General features: G+C 39.8%; 1 protein-coding gene across 1 annotated transcript; it reads left to right on the top strand.

Annotated features, from left to right (window-relative positions):
* Positions 1 to 2912, top strand: znf503 (zinc finger protein 503). Its single transcript, XM_035663343.1, has 2 exons — positions 1 to 344; positions 724 to 2912. The coding sequence occupies exons 1-2, from the start codon at positions 90 to 92 to the stop codon at positions 2152 to 2154; spliced, it is 1686 nt and encodes a 561-aa protein (XP_035519236.1). The 5' UTR covers positions 1 to 89; the 3' UTR covers positions 2155 to 2912.
* The last annotated feature ends 14316 nt before the right edge of the window (positions 2913 to 17228 follow it).

Consider the following 17228-nt stretch of genomic DNA (forward strand, 5'->3'; position numbering starts at 1 on the left):
CACCGCCAGAGAGAGAGGCTCGATGCTCTTTTGATTTTCTTAATGAATCTGACGAAAGCATCGCCGTTTCATTTCCTGACTATTGGGACATGATCACGTCGCCCTCGGCGTCTGCCCTGAAAAATAGTGATATTTGTGTAGCCTGGGAAAGCAGCAGTTCTCGGAATAGCAGCTCAGCGAGCATCAACAAGCCTTTTCTCCACTCCGCACCACCGTCTGATCCACTACGGCAAGCGAACCGACTTCCCATCAAGGTTTTGAAAATGCTTACCGCACGGTCGGGACACATTTTGCACCCGGAGTATCTGCAGCCTTTGCCTTCTACCCCGGTCAGTCCTATAGAGGTAAGAAGATTTGGAATACTTAATATCAGTGTAAATACAGTGTTAGGTATTTTAGTTTTCGGCGCTTCGTGTGACAACGGTTTGGGAGCCTATTGTTGTTATCTCGGAATATATCCCGTTAAACTGTGATCCCCGATGTTTAAAACTGTTATGTGTTGTATGAAATCTCCCATTATGTTTGTTGTGTTCAACGCGATTATAGTTTTGTTCACGTAAGAGTCGTGCGTAATTACCACATATACATTTCCGTTTGGAAATGTCAGTGGAAATCTCCGTTTAACGACTTATTCTGGTGCCGTACATTGTGTAACCATAAAAGAAAGCAGCCGGTGTGCGTTTTAATAGTATTTATCAACATCTATTTCATCTTTTTTTGCAGCTAGATGCCAAGAAAAGTCCGCTTGCTCTGCTGGCGCAGACCTGCTCTCAGATCGGCAAACCGGACCCACCACCCTCCTCCAAATTATCCTCCGTAACATCAAATGGATCTAGTGAGAAGGAATCTAAATCCGGTCCTTTGAAATTGAGCGACATCGGTGTGGATGACAAATCTAGCTTCAAACCTTATTCTAAACCTTCAGATAAGAAGGACTCGTCTTCGGGCGGCTCGAGCGGAGAGAAGTCTGGTTTCCGAGTGCCGAGCGCCACCTGCCAGCCGTTCACGCCGCGGACAGGCAGCCCACACTCCAGCACTTCAGCCTCCCCAATGCCATCCGAGGGGAAATGTGGGGATAGGGATGACAAGAAAGAGTCTGATTGTAATAAAAATGGCACTACGGACGGCTCTGGCACCACTAGCCACAGCAGGATAAGCGTGAGTTGTGGTGGAATTAACGTGGAGGTCAACCAGCACCAGGAGACGACGCCTGGCACTAAAACCTCCTCCTCCTCGGAGTCCCCATCTGTAACTTCTGTATCCTCCGCATCGGTTCTCGGGTCAGGACTTGTGGCGCCGGTTTCTCCTTACAAACCGGGGCAGACAGTTTTTCCTTTGCCTCCTGCCGGTATGACCTACCCAGGTAGCTTGGCTGGGGCCTATGCTGGTTACCCGCAGCACTTCCTGCCCCACGGAGGGAGCTTGGTAAACGCACAGCTGGCTAGTTCACTGGGCTGCAGTAAGGCTGGATCCAGCCCTTTGGCTGGGGCTTCTCCACCGTCCATAATGTCAGCCAGCCTGTGCAGAGACCCTTACTGCCTCAGTTACCATTGTGCCAGTCACTTAGCGGGCGCAGCCAGTGCTTCCTGCACGCATGAGTCTGCAGCTGCAGCGGCCGCTAACGCCCTCAAATCCAGCTACCCATTAATGTACCCGACACACCCCATGCATGGCGTTCACTCCTCGGCGCCATCGTTTAGCGGACACCCCCTGTACCCATACGGTTTCATGCTCCCCAACGACCCTCTCCCCCACGTTTGTAATTGGGTGTCGGCAAATGGACCGTGCGACAAGCGTTTCTCCAGCTCAGAAGAGCTCCTGAATCACCTGAGGACACACACTGCTTTTACTGGGGCGGAGAAGTTGATATCTGGTTATCCCGGGTCTTCATCACTGGCCAGCGCTGCAGCAGCGGCCATGGCCTGCCATATGCACATGCCACCGTCAGGAGCCCCCGGGAGCCCCGGAACTTTGGCTCTAAGGAGCCCGCATCACGCGTTAGGACTCAGCAGCCGCTACCATCCCTACTCCAAAAGTCCCCTGCCAACCCCTGGTGCCCCTGTTCCAGTCCCCGCTGCCACCGGCCCCTACTACTCCCCTTATGCACTGTATGGCCAGAGACTCACCACAGCATCAGCGCTTGGATACCAGTGAGGAAAGAATGACATTGAAAAGTTTATAGTACTAAGAATGCAAATATAAAGACTTTTATATTAACAGCGCTAAACTTATGGGCGGGAACCGTGGACTTCAACTGTATTTATTTATATGTCGGCTTAAAAGCAGGCGATAATAGCTGCAAATGGAAAATATTTGAGCAACTCAAAAAGTGCATTATGTTGAAACTGAACTCTATAGGTAAAGTGAAAACACACACACGTTAGAGTACTAATTAAAGTAGGGGTCTTTATTTCGTTGTTCATTTGAAATTGCTATGATTGTATTTGTTCTTATTTAATGTCTCATTGAGAAGAAAATAATTTACATGCATGTTTGTTTCTTAAATTTCAGAAATTGTCCACATTTTAAATTGCCGTTATTTTTCAGGTGTACACCTTGGAAAGAGAATTGGTATTTTTTTGTATGTATTCTGGAAAAAATAAGAAACAATTCTGTTCCATATCTCCGTGTGCCTCATTTTCTGAAGTATTAACATTGTGCAGTTTAAAATAATAGTTCAATTTGTATTCCACTGGCAGTTTTTAAAATCGGCCTGTTAAAATTTATGGGGTGAAGAAAATCTCATTTGATCATTTCCGCGACACACAGGCCTATAGATTTTCCCGGCTGTCATCATTTAAAAAAAAAAAACCAATTCATTTCTGTCTTTTTGACTATTTGCTGATATATTGTGCATCTTTTCTTTCTTTCCCTTTCTCTCTTTGTTTTCTTTCCATCATATTAGTTTATATGCCAAAATAACTGAGAAGCTTTAAACGTTTACTTTTATCAGAGCACACGTTTTATAAAGTTTAAATTAAATGCAACCTGAATAAGAGAGGGAATTGTTTGTGTGTGTGAGAGAGAGAGAAGGAGTAAGTGTGTGTGTGTGTGTGTGTGTGTGCACAAAGTTAAACGGGCTTTATAAAATTAATTTGTATGAAAGAATTTAGTTTGCTGGTGGGGGAATTTTGTCAATAAGTAGTTTGAGAAGGGGCTTTTTTTCTTCTTCCAGGTGGTGTAGACTTACTCGCTACTTTACGTAAAAAGTAACATTAGTGAAATACGCCAGAAAAAAAAAGGAAAAAAAAGTTGGACAGACATTTTTCTGTTGTTTTTAAAATCATGAGCACAGCTATGTAACATAAATTGCAAAATTAAAAAAAATATATGTCTAGAAAAAAAAATCAATTTCACAACCTTAAGAGAAAGACGGACGTTGACTTGAATAATTTGCTGCCTTTCAGGTTAAATGCACTAGAAATTTTACAAGCGTCTTTGACTGTGTCTTTTTTTTAATTTATGATAAAGCTGTGGGCTAAGGGAAAGACTGATGCTCCACCAGGGTGATATTTCGACGTGGAGGCCATTAACTGGTTTATATTTTGATTGGATGATCATTAAGAGGATGCTACTATTTGATTTGCATTTGATAATCTCATCCACCTGTAAATCTAATGTACACAGCACTAAATTTGTTATTAAAAAACATTTGACTTGTGCAAAGTTGTGGGATTTTCATGCAGGTACAAACACTCACAAACGGCCGGAATTTGCAAAGACCTGGCGCACAAGGATTGCGCCAATTTTTAAGAAAAATTACAAATATTATCCCACATGAACTTTTTAAAATATACTATTATGTCGTTTTTTTTCTATTTCTCTTGCTCTTCATAACGGAAATCCACATGCATCGTTACAGCTGATTTTGTTAAGCAAAACCAGCTGCATTTCTGAGCTCTATAGTTATTATATATATATAAAATGTTACAGATCAGAAGGTGCATGAGTAGATAATTGAGTTCACACAGTTACAATTAATTACCCATAAAGCCTCCATAGTGTGTGGTTTTAAAGCAACACAGCAATAAAAAAAGGGCCCATATATTTTGCACGTATATGCAAACTATATGCCATCATTGACTCTGAACAACTTTCAGTTCTTTTGGACATACTGTTGACGCAGCTGTATTACAGTTATTCTTTTTATTTAGAATACCTCCTCAGCTATGCTGTCCCTCGTCTATCGCACAGCGGTTAGTCAGACGAAACTAACTCCTCTCATAGTGTGTATAAGGCCCACACGCGTCCTAAACTGATGTAATGACGGTGAAAGGGAGCAATTTCCATTTCTACCCACATCATGGTGGCTGTGCTCGGAGGGTCCCGGTGGAAGGCAATTTATCATGTGCCCCTCCCCCTGGCCCTGTCACTGGAGGAACAGGCAGGCACATGTGTGCATGAATTACCAACCCTCCCACCTACCCAGCCCTCCCTCCCTCACTGTGGAGATTTGACACAGAGGAGAGAGAACATGGGGGATTAGAGTGTGCAAGAGTATTAAAGTGCATATTCACTTTGTCCATCAAGGCCTAAAAGTGCTTCAGTGTGCAAGGAGCACCGCAGAAGAAAAGTAGACATCAAACCACAGCAGAATGGTATATTTACAGATTTAATAATCTAAAAAAAAAAACATGTATTGGAATGGAAGTGATTGTTACTTACAAACCTGCTTGATATGAATTTTTATGCATTTAATAGGAATCTTATTAACCAAATTAATCATCTGGTGAGGGCCTTATGGGGATGCAAAGGTCAATGAACTGAAGGTTTAAGGGACCTGTAGCACCTAATCTGGCTCAGTAAACATTAACAGTGTTAGATCAGGGGTTTTTACACCCGGTCAGAGCTTGTCCAAATGAAAATTGGTCGGAATCTGAAACATTGCACTATAGCAGTGGAGGCAAAAACTTTACTGTGTAACTTTAGGGGTTTGGGGAGTTGACATAATTTAATGTCAATTTAAAGAAGTTTTAAGTGATGGTCCTACTAAAGAAGACATAAAAACACATATTTTAGAATATAAGGAAATGTTTTGAAGTTCTTAATGAAGACATCCGTGTGCTTCTTTAGATCAAGACATAAAGCAGCCATTTTATATTCTTGGGACATACCGGTACTTGCATCCTCAGAGGGAAAGAGAGACACTTCAGGAAACCTGGCAGGACATCTGGCAAGAGGGGGGAGCCCAGGACGTGAGTCACACCTAACCCCATATTCAACCCTACTGAATTACCACCACTAAAGCTGTCATTAGTGGGTGTGTGGCACAATATAAAGACATGCCGTAGTCTGCAGTGGCAAGTCTATAGTTTGGGTAACAGCTGTGTCAATAAGGGGAAGCTGCTATAATGTTCAACCCCATGCCAGACATAAGTCAAAGAGCGATTATTATCTTTTATGCATGTGTGGTTGTTTTATCAGGCTGCAATTACAATATAAAGCTCTCAGTGATGGGAAAAAGAGACCTATCAATAATGCCTTTGTTTGCACTGTTTACTTTATGGGCACTTGATATTTCTTACTTGCAATTATGTTTTACAAGTATGGATTGCTACTTTTCACATACATTTTGATTACACATTTACTTATATACCACAGAGAACAGTCTTGTGCCTGTGTGTATCTACTGCTGTACATCATAGACCTATATCTCCACTACACCTTTGCACGCCAATTGTAGTAAAAGGTGTCATCTTAGCTGGAACACCCAACTGTCATTATCTCTGTGTGTGATTTATGGTGATACGGGCTGTTGAGGTGTCCACAGCTTTGTGATTGTAGTAATGAAGCCATAAAAATGAGCAGCATGAAACAAAGCAGGGCCTCAGTGGAAGTAACCAGATCCACTGCTTCAAGCAAATCCATACAAATCTGCCTATTATCCAGGAGATTAAAAAAATCAACAGTGTTGTTGGTCACATGTCATATCCATCAACGCTAAAGCACCCATTTCTGACAGATTGATCCTCGAATGCAGTCTCCAACTGAGAGGCGTACTAGAGGTAATTTGGTTCTCAAAATCTGTGCCAAGGCAGACAGGAATCCCTCCCAGCTCTTCTACATGTGGTTACCCTCCTCATTGATTTACAAATGTAAAGTGGTCATCCAGGTGATGTGAGAGAAGTGGCTGTGTTGATCTATCCATGCCACTCAGATCTCTAACCAGTGAGACACTTTCTTGTGCTTAGACAGCCTAAATGAGGTCATTGCTGTCTGCTTTTGGGATCTACGGTGCGCTGGGGTGTTTTAGTGTTCAGATAATTTGCCCATTTTCTGATTCTGACAAAGAATATTTTATGGAAATGCACCCTTATTTGAGGCACCTTAATGGAGTATGTTGGAGTAGTATGTGAGCTGATGAGGTTGTTGTCTGTCACTGATAAATGCAAAAAGCGGGGAAAATGTCATCGATGGGCTCAGCTCCAAAGGGCTTTTTGCCTTCATTTGAAATCAGGCAGTGCCTAAGCATTGTATCTTCAGGGCGTTACGGCACACAATCACAAGGTTATTCTAATTGTTTGAAGCTGTGTGAATACAATATAAGACATCTCACAGCATCTGTCTTTGTGTGTAGCCACCCAGTGGATTATCAAAGACAGAGTCATCCAGCTTAATTTGAGATAAAGGCATTTGCTTTCCAAGTTTTTTTTTGACAGGTTGAGGTTTCAGTCTACCACATAATTGCTGTCTTCTGCTGTTCTCTCCCTTCTATGAGTAAATCCTGATGGTGTGTCACTGGCCTTACATGACAGTATGAGTACATGATGTCATTTCCATGGGTGTGGGCCACCAATTACCATGACTCACATGCTTACTAACTACATAAACCTAGGTCTTCTGTCATATCAGTTGAAGGTATAATGACTGGTCAAAACTTGATATCTTTTTCAATGAATGTCTGCAACTGACACTCATGGAAAAAAAGCTAGATTTAATAAGCAAGTGAACTTTATGTAAAACAAAGTTATTTATGTTATTGGATGACTGCAGGTTAGGCCTACATTTGAAAGTGCTGTATTATGGACAGAGACATGCGCATATATTAACTGCAAATACACTCAGTAGCACTAGATGGTCTGTGAAATAAGTAACTTACTAAAGTACTTAAATTAAAATCCATGATTAGTGCTGGAAAAGTATAGAGAAGTGGAACAACCTTAGCCACCTCTTTTAAATGTGAAAAAGTTGTTAAAAGTGATTGTTAAAATAAATAAAAAATAAATAAAACCAACCTAGATTTCTTAAGAATGACAAGATCTTTTACAATATTTATCTTACTTTCTTTATGTATTTTTAACAGACAAGATGTAAAAAAAAAAATTCTGTATCCCATTTAACTGTATAAATATCAAAGTTATGCAGTACAAAAAAGAACATAAGTGTTGATAACTGTAAAATAGGTTTTGAAAAAAATATTGCATTTGCACACATAATGTGTGTTAATAAAAATTACCATAAGAAAATAAAATAATGACAATGAACATGCTTTGAAAGACAGAGTCACTGTATGGAGGAAATTATGAATATATATATTATTCACAACCTAAGCAGAAACCACACAGACACATGAAAAAAAATCTCATGCATACTAGTCAAATACTAGACAAAACAAATATCTGAGATCTACTTGAAAGCTACTTAAAGTTGCCCTGTGGAATTTTCATTGTAAACAAATGCAAATTAGTATTTTGTAGAACACTTGCTACACTGAACATTATGATTTCTCCCCAAACACTACACAGTTATTATTGCCCTTGAACCGTGTAGGCTACTACTGGGGAGATTTTTTTGGGAGGATTTTTTTCTGTGAGAAATACATCAGACACCATTTGCACCACCAACAGTGAAATACGGTGCTCTATAGCCACAACATGTGTTGGATTTGACTATTTGGCTTTATGACTTTTCCTTCAGTGGAAAGTCATGAAAGCCGTTGTTGCTTGATCCACCTACGCATGGGCTGGATGCTACAAGCTCAGGCACATTCTCAAAGGGATTTTCAAAGAAAATCTCAAACTGAAGTGGGCATAGATTGAGTCAAGTTAGAGGAAAGTGGATACAACCAAGGGTTACATTACAGAACATCACATTTTTATCAGTGGTACCCACAGGGTTTCGGCTGATGGGAGCACTGGTTGTCAGCAGTGAGGGTAACTTCTCCTGCCCTTTTTATGTTTTCAGAATGTTCCCTCTTTAAATTTCAGATGGAAATTTTTATTTTCATTTTCCACTGTTCTTATTTATCAGCTGGCTGTGTAAGTTAGGTAAATTATACCAATTTAGCCAAATATTGAGATAAGAGTTAAATTCATTATAGATGTTTTAAGAGTTTTGCAGTCCGACTTGAGCCTGATGGGTCATCACAAAGTATATCATTTTCTTTATGAATAAAATAAATTATGAACTGAAACTGAACCTGTGATTAACACAGTTAACACAATGTGGCTTTAGTCAGTCCCCACCTTTTTTTCATAAACAAGAGGCCTGAAAGGTTCCTGCAACTGTCAGCTAAGGTTAGCATATTTTCTAGCTAACAATAGACACAGGTAACATCAGTGCTACTATTAGGAGATATGGCTAATTCAAAATAAGTAGGCTTTAAAGTGTGGAGGAAAAACTATGGTGGCCATGAAACTCATGAAAAATGCCAAAGGCCCAATCTACAGCCAGTGTTTGGTGTGTCCGTTCTGGACTGTAGAAACATAAAGACGGCTCATTCCAAGGTCACGAAAACACAACAATTCTTATATTCAGGTGATTATACACTAATAAAAAAATACCTATGATTATAACATTCCACTTCTGCCTAGATCCTTCCTAAATGTTACACACTGGACCTTTAACCAAGTAATGTGATTATAATACTAACATTGAAACTGTCTCTTTTTGAGTCAGTTTCTATGCTAATGGTTGGCTATGTATTACTTAAATGAAAAACAGTTCATGAGTAAACACACATGGTTGCTTTTGTGTTTGCCTCCATTTGCCACCTCAGCAGCTGTTTGTGGAGGAACAGAATCGGTCACCAACCTGTAAAGAACCATATGGGGGCATTAATAGTTCTCCGAATAATGGCGGTACTCCATACGACCATTATCCAATTTAAGGAACCACTGAAAACCCAGAACTTTCTGTATACAGAAAAAAAGGAAATGTACACTCCACTATGATATTCTCCAGAGTTTCCTGGTCGGAGCCAAGTGTGAAAAACAGCAATATATAACACTTATGTGATTTATGAGAGCTATATTTATCACGTTGATATAAACTATTCAACTATTACCAGCCTCCACATTACTCCAACAATTCATTCATGTCAGTGGACCAAACAATTCCCACCCCTCTACACCGCCAACCCCTAACCAAACTACTTCTCTCTGCCTGTGCCCATATGACTTTCAATAGAGACTTCTCCAAGGAAATAAGAGAAGAGGGGAACATTTGTCAACTCATCCACATGCAATAAGTGATGATGCTGCGATGTATCACACATTGATCTGAGGCATTTGGGGGAGTCGAGCGTATTAAGAAGGGAGCGCAGTAGACTAATGGGCCTGACTGGGAGACAAATTGGGCCAGACATACAGCAACACAGCCCCAGGAAATATGGGGGCCCGCATCACTTTTATTGCTTTAATGCATTTTAGTGTTAACTGAGAAATTGAACCTCAAATTACCTACAATCCATTTGTTTTTTCCCTTTTTTGTGTGTCTTCTGTCCCACAGAAGGTGTAGTGAAAACATTATAGGCTGTGTGCTGAACAAGCAATTTTCTCTGTTTGGAAATAAGTGGCTTATTCAAAATAGTAGGTTGTATTATTGTGTGAAAAGTTAAAGACTGAAAGAAGAAAAGGCTCTTTTGTATTCCATAATATGATTATAGGGACATTATGTCATAGGGAAAAAGAGAAATGTAACAGATTAAACAATATAACCACTGCATATTTTTTTTAGGTGATTACATTTACAAGAAAATGAACAAGAAAAAGAGAACAATAATGTAAAGTAGCTATAAATCATGTTTTAATTTAGTCTGAGTTCCAGTTAGTAATCTCATGTTTTATTTAGAAGCTAACTGATTTTGTCATTAAAATGTGTTACTCTGCAACTTTTAAAGATAGTACCAATTTGGTGGCAAGACTGTACGTGGAAAAATCTCCTTCTAAAAGGGCTGTCTACAGTACATCTGTCCAAATGTGCCATGTCCTGTGACAGATACAGAATACATGTGCTGTCTATCTTCATTTCCTGTGCCAACAGATATTCAGAGTCAGACAGAAATCTCAGCTGCAGACCACATGGCACAGTGTCGGCCTGTAGATGTTACCTCTGTTGTCTGAGGCAGTGGACATATAACACTTTATGCAGTGAGTGTGATGGAGAGTCGTTGCAATGGCATGTCAGGATGACTCCTCTTCATCATTTCTAATATTTGATTTTATTTAGTTATAACCGACTGCAGAGAAGGCACTCAAAATAACAAGCTAAAAGCAAAAAGTCACTCTAATGTCACTTTAATGAACACCATTCAAACAGCAGAGGGTATGTGTGATGTTCCACAACCTCCAAAGTTTAGATTAAGTGCAGCTGTTTCATGTGACAAGATCCTGGCTTTTCTCTCTACTATGCGACTTGAGGTTACAGAGCTTTTTGAAAGCCAAAAGTGTTGTGACAGTCATATGCTGAACGGCTCCCCCTATAGACACACTGTATATGACTTAGCTGGAAGACACACAACACACAGGAGTCTGCAGAATGTTCCTGATGAGGAGGCCTGTAATACTTAATTTCCTTTACGATAGAAGCTGGCAAATGCAAGCTATCAACCTTTAAATATTATAAGAGAAGAAGCACACATTTACACATGCACACAAGGCGCACACCCAAGGAGTCAATCAAAAAATAAACAGATGAAATCTACTGAAAATATGACGATAGAAAAACTGTCACTGGGATGATTCTCACCAAAAAGAAACCGGGAAAGACAAGTGAAGGGATCTTTTGAAACCTTAGGTAAATAAGAGGAATCAGGCGTTGAACATCCAGGTAATAACTGATGTTAGGACTTGGCATTTGCTCTGACATGCATTTGAGACAGGAACATTAAAAGATATCCACCATTTGACAGGTATCACAGTTCCCCCAGGCTAGAAGGATTCTCATTTTGATGAGTGTGTCAGTCACAGTGAAGCCTGTCGACAAGCCAGATCTCAAGCACTGACGTTCAGGAATAACTCTTGCCTCAAAAATTACAAATGGAATATTTGAATAGCTGTGTGAAGGCAGACTGATTATGGCTAAACTACAAAATATTTTAGTTTGGGGTTGTTCAGGCTATAGCATTTCTCAAATTACAAATTACTGCAAGGCTTTCCTCACATAATCATTAATACCACAAAATGCTTCAAGTCAGTATTCTGTTCATCATGTTTCAGACTGAACATAGTTTACCATTTGCAATGCACTGGAGAGGTTTTCTGCTTGTCTCATTCTTTGAAATAACAATGGAGAAAAGCACTGATTTGAAACACAACATAAGCCACGGCTTCCTGTGTACATAGGCTCAATACTCAGTTGAGTGCAATTGTACAAATTCCCAAAATGGATCATTCATAATCAACTTCAATGAATTACTTGTGACTGAAGTTGACAGGGCTGTGGAGAGATGGCGGACGACACAGGGTTGTAAATGCCACGCTCAGCGCCATGTGTGAATAGTCGCTCTGTATGCATTTTTCACTCCAGCATGTGCCATGTTCAGTATATGACACTCACACTGATTTACTACCCTCTCCCAGCTAAATAATTTACAGGGATATGGCTCTCTGTGCTTTTAATGGTTGTTGTATAGACCTGCTTGCCTTTAAAATGTTCCACAGGCAAGCAGCCATATGCCTGGATGGATGGGAGACCTCTCAGCACTGATTAATAAGCTGCTCAGTACTTCACTGCAAACAGGGTGTCATGAAACACTGCATAACCAGAAGCAGCAGAGCTGAATGCGTCCTGTGCTTTATACTCATTTGTGAATAGGCCTCAGTCCAGGGCTCCACAGGTAATACGAGTGATCTGATGTAGTGTGTATAAAAAATAGATCTGTTTTAAATTTTGATGTGTGATTTACCCTCAGTGCTCACATGGGAGCCCTATTATGAAATATGAATGGGTCTGGTTTTTTTTGGCAAATGTTTGTGTCTGTCGGTCTAAATGCTAGTTCAAAGAAACACACCGTTGGTTCTTTGTGGGAGGCTGGTCTGTTGGTCTGCAAACAAAGCCAAAGAATATTATTCATTACTATGTCATTCAAACTCCATTTCATGGTTGCCGCCAATCAAAGGGAATTGTTCTTTTAGATATTATTCTCTGTTAATGTTTAATGTCTTTGGCAGTTCATTGAATTTTGAACATATTCTTTTGGAAAAGCAGACTTGATATGCAAACGATTAATCATCCGAGTGTTTACTTTCAGGCACCTGTTGATTATGCCTGCTGATAATAATTAAACCACCCATTCTTTTGATGAATGTTCAACTCACAATTGCTAATGGCATTAATCTCATTTACCTTTAGACCAGTGGTCCATTTAAGAGTAAGTTCTAGGGATGTGTTGGGGGGGCTGACGAAGAAATGATCTCACAATTGTAGCACACAGACGGCAGACGGTTATAAAATACAGTATTAAATCAGATTTTACCATATGGGAGTCAAGGCAATGAAATCTGGCTGCAGAGTCTGTGGCCTAATGTGTGTCTATCCAGGGTTCTGTGACATGAAAATGTTTGAGAACCACTGCTTTAGACAGTCCAAAACTGCAGGGAGGCAGCCAGCATTTTCCAGTTCAGAGCTCAACACAGCCCAGCATGGTTTCGACAGGTTGAGTGCCTGCATGCTTTCACTATGAAACGATAGAACAATATCCCCTTGTTCCTGGCGAAAAAGAAAGAGAATCAATGTGACAGCTGTGAACTAATATGAAGAAGATGGGGAAGTCAACCATGTGAGATGCAAAATGCTTTTTTTCCCCTTAAATCTTGTAAACTTCGATGCTGTAATTGCTAATTCGATCTGTGAGCTGTATGATACAGTGTCTCATGGTAAAGTGCTCCGCTGTCTGTCAGACTGTTGTTTAGGAGTTCAAGATGATCACATTTCAAGACGGAGACGACGTCACGCATTGTACTGACTTCATTTCTTCTTAGGCTATGAAGACAGCCAGTAAACTGCTTTTAATTAATAGCAATTATCATTACAACACTTGGTCATCCACTTAATCATATATGGATCACTTCTGCATGGGCACAGTCACTAAAGGGGCAACAAACTCTTTGTTTCTGTCCATAACATCAACATAGAGTAATTATGTATGTAAAGTTTTACTGTTAATGGAGAGTTAAATCCCTCTAGCCTTATCGTGCAAACAACAGAGATGCAACTTCCTGGGAATTCTCTTCACTTTGCTTTGTGTCACTGTACAAGTTATTAATTCTGCATGTGATGCATATTCACACTTAACACTCTCCTCACACACACAATTCTGCATGTCAGGTTTTTAATAAGCATTCACAGAGGTATATCTTTCTTGTCGTATCTTTCCTGATTACTTTCTAGTTCCTCCACAGACATCTCTTTGACTCTATTTGGCTGAAATACACATTAAAATCCAAGTGAAAGCTGTAGACTTTCTACAGAGTCAACACACAGTTGTCCCTGTTTTTTTTCTGAGCGCTATTTAATGCTTCATCCATCTCATCTGTTCAGCTAAATGTGCTTGTTGAAAACTATCTGAGCCGGGGCTCTGCTAGAGGTTTAATTTCCATACACACTGTGTACTGTGAGCTCTTAGCTGTTCTAGCTGAGTCTCTTTGGAGTGAGACCTGGCTCTTGGCCACAAAAAGTCTATCGTTTGGGTATCACATGGTTAGTGGTGTTTCCTAGGGCTATATTTATGTACTCTAACTGTATCCCCTTTCATTGAAACCCTAACCAGGGGTGGGTGGGTGATTTGTCTCCATAAGAGAGTGCCATTTACAAGCAGCCATGCTGGGGTGGGACCCCAACCAGAGGACTTGTTAATAGCACACATCCACTTCTCACCAGATGCTGTCCAGAACAAACCAACATACACTGAGAGAGATGTCGAAACCAATTTTCGATGAATGCTGGACCACAGTGTTACACTTTGAATGAGTTTTAATGTAACTTGCATACTTTCTTTCCCTTTTTTTAAAAAAAGTAGCTGCGAAGTACGCCATACTTTAGGCTACTCATAATTATTTTGTAGTTAAAGATAAACAAGAGACTTACAAAGTGTTATTACCTTATTGTATTTAAGTAATATGAGGGACAGATAATAGATTGTGTTTGAATATACAGCTTGTGCAGATGAGTAATCAGCCAATCAAGATCTTTAGACTTCTTTAAACTTTAAACAATATACAATTAACCAAAAAGCATTAACAGCACACAATAGCCTATGTTATGTTCTTTATATCTTTTATATATTTATATGAAAAACCTCAAGTACGTCTAATGGTCTACTGACCAACCTGACTAGCTAGTCTAGTTTTACTCTACTGTGCCAAAAACATTACATTTTAAGTCCAGGAAATTTTACTTTGTGCTTCAGCCAAACACCTCTCGGTCTTAAAGACACTGGCCCAAGAGAGCTGACTTTTGTTTACTTACAGTCAAATGTCCAAAGTATTTTCCTGTCAACTATAAGAAAAGTTAAGTCATGGATGTTTTGACTTCATAATTTTCAAATGTTGTTATTCTGTGTCAGTTGTGTGTATTCCACACCGTATCCATTTTCATTACCACATTTATGTTTCACAACTCATTTATCTTCCACAGTACTGATATTTACATTTTAATGGTATTTTCTTTTTTCTATCTCTCGATAACCGGAGCTGCGACTGCAATTTACTTTTCGAAGACAATAAAGCTCTCTTGAATCTCTGTGAAAGGGTCAACAGTAAAATAAACTACCCTACAGTCATGAACACTTTCAGTGATTATACTTGGCTTTGTGATCAGTGTTATACAGCTGTAATGTATGTTTACTGGTACATGCAAACTGAGGTGGCAGGAGTTTACATGACATCTGATGGCAATTCAATCTTGATTATCTTTACTCCTACTGTTTGAGTTATTTTTTATTCTTATTTTATTGACATTCTTACACTTTTTGTCATGTATTGATTAAATTACCAAGGTTTTAGTTGTCATCCAGTACTAATGTGAATTTATGTTATTCTGTGTGAACATATTTCGCTACCATCACCCTTAGTAGATGAGTTCCTGACCCATTAAGAGATGATAGTCCATTTTCTCAAATATGCGGGGCACATACTGTAAATTGGAAGCTTTTTAGTTTCACCAAAGCCACTGAGGGCAATCTTAGATAGACACTATACATGCCACTCTTCACTACTAGGATCAATTTTGAAAGTCTCTCTCTCTCTTGATGTAATTGCCCTCCATTTCATAAAAAAAAGATTTATTGAAAATCAGATCTCAGGTTATGGGCCCTGATGACAGCCAAAGAAAAATGCAGAATTTACTGTCTGCTTTTACAGCCGGATTTCAGGAGTAATTGTTGCGGGACATGACGGTGAGTTAGCAGTTATAAACCTGTCCTCCATATAAATTACCTAATCAGGAGATCCCAGTGGTTATATAAATTGAGCCACTCATTCGTCTTCAATGGCCTGTGTGTGCATATAAAACCACAACGACCATCATATACTTCACAGGAAAAGAGGTAGCCATTGCTGTTTACAGAGTTAGGGGGAAATGGATGACTTTTTGCATGCTCAATCAACTGTGAAATGTCCATTTAATCATCCCCAGAAACCCCCCTTGGTTTATTTGTGCTGCAGCACAGATTTACATTTCCAAACATCCCCCATATTAATCATTACTTCATCACGCCCTCCAACTGACAAGAAGCATAAACCACCTCAGTGTACTGCCCTGTCGACTAATGTGTGTATGTTTCTGTCTAGGAGCATGTGTGTATGCGCATTTGTGTGTATGCGAACGCTTTGAATGTGTGTGTGTGGGTGGGTTGGTGTGAGGGAAAAATCTGCCCTTTGATTCACTCACCACTCACTGTGTCCAGCAGAAATATTGCGTTTTAGTGGCATGATTGCATTTTTTTGTCCGCTGAGATTTTTGAAATACAACTTTTCAGGCTAGGGAAGCCAAATGGGAGTCACTCACGTGTACTTTTTCTTTTCGAGAGGAAATCAGAATGATTGATGTTATTTTTCAGGAAACAACATCAAAGAAAAACACATGAAGTGAAAATGTCACATACTATCGTTTTTTTAAAAAGGGTGAACTGGCTTTAAAAATGGCGAGCATTCAGTTTGACTTTTGGGTAAAACACTGTGAGCTTGAACAAAATGGCAGTAGAGAGTATTGAGGTCAGATTTTAGCCAGTTGAAAAAATAAAAATAAAAATAAAAACCCAAACTCTGCATCCTGGTCTCTCCTCAGTATGAGACAGCTTGAGTGATTTACACATTACTGTACTACAGCACTAGTACCTTGGCTAAGGCTCTATACCTGCCGCCATAATGAAATTCAGGACGTTTCACCATCAACAATGAATCCTTCATAAAAGAGTGAAGTATGAGTTTATCACCCAGGATGAGAAGCATGTTACATTTGCCACTTTAAACAAGATGAATGGGTCACTCAGCCATTTACATTCTCATACATTTTTATGACTCTGCCATGAAGTGAATTTGATCTATTGGTAACAAGATAAATGATGGGCATAAAGCTTTGGCAGTTCTGACTTTAAACAATCTTTCATTCGATGCCAGTCTTTTACTTTTACATGACGCACCGTCTGTCTTCACAACCTTGTGCTCAAATAGTTGAAGAGTAAGGAGGAAATGGCAACCTTCATCCTTTTCCCTGACAAAAGTCCAACACAAAGATTTTCACCTTACACCACATATTTTGTGTGTTACATGTATGTGTTATTCGTGACGGGAAACAGGTTCAACTCCAAGTTGCACAAAGGGACGTTTTGTTCAAATTCTTCGATGGAGACGTTCAGCCAACCATGGGAGTTTGCCATGTAGTAGCATGAAAAGCAGCTGAAAGCTTCACTTTGCAGTTGCCAGCACCTTTCAAAGATTTTGTGCTTGTATGTGTACATTTAAGCATGGAATGTCAGTAGCACTGAAACAGAGTTGGGTCGCAGGAAA

The sequence above is a fragment of the Morone saxatilis genome, unplaced genomic scaffold (assembly GCF_004916995.1).
Source record: "Morone saxatilis isolate NCDOM2014 unplaced genomic scaffold, NCSU_SB_2.0 Contig19, whole genome shotgun sequence".
Lineage (NCBI taxonomy): Eukaryota > Metazoa > Chordata > Actinopteri > Moronidae > Morone > Morone saxatilis.

What these genes read in the sequence shown, in the direction of transcription:
- znf503 (XM_035663343.1), top strand. Translation starts at nt 90, where the DNA reads ATGATCACGTCGCCCTCGGCGTCTGCCCTGAAAAATAGTGATATTTGT. An exon ending in CCCCGGTCAGTCCTATAGAG is followed by an intron (nt 345 to 723) that starts GTAAGAAGATTT and finishes CTTTTTTTGCAG; the next exon opens with CTAGATGCCAAGAAAAGTCC.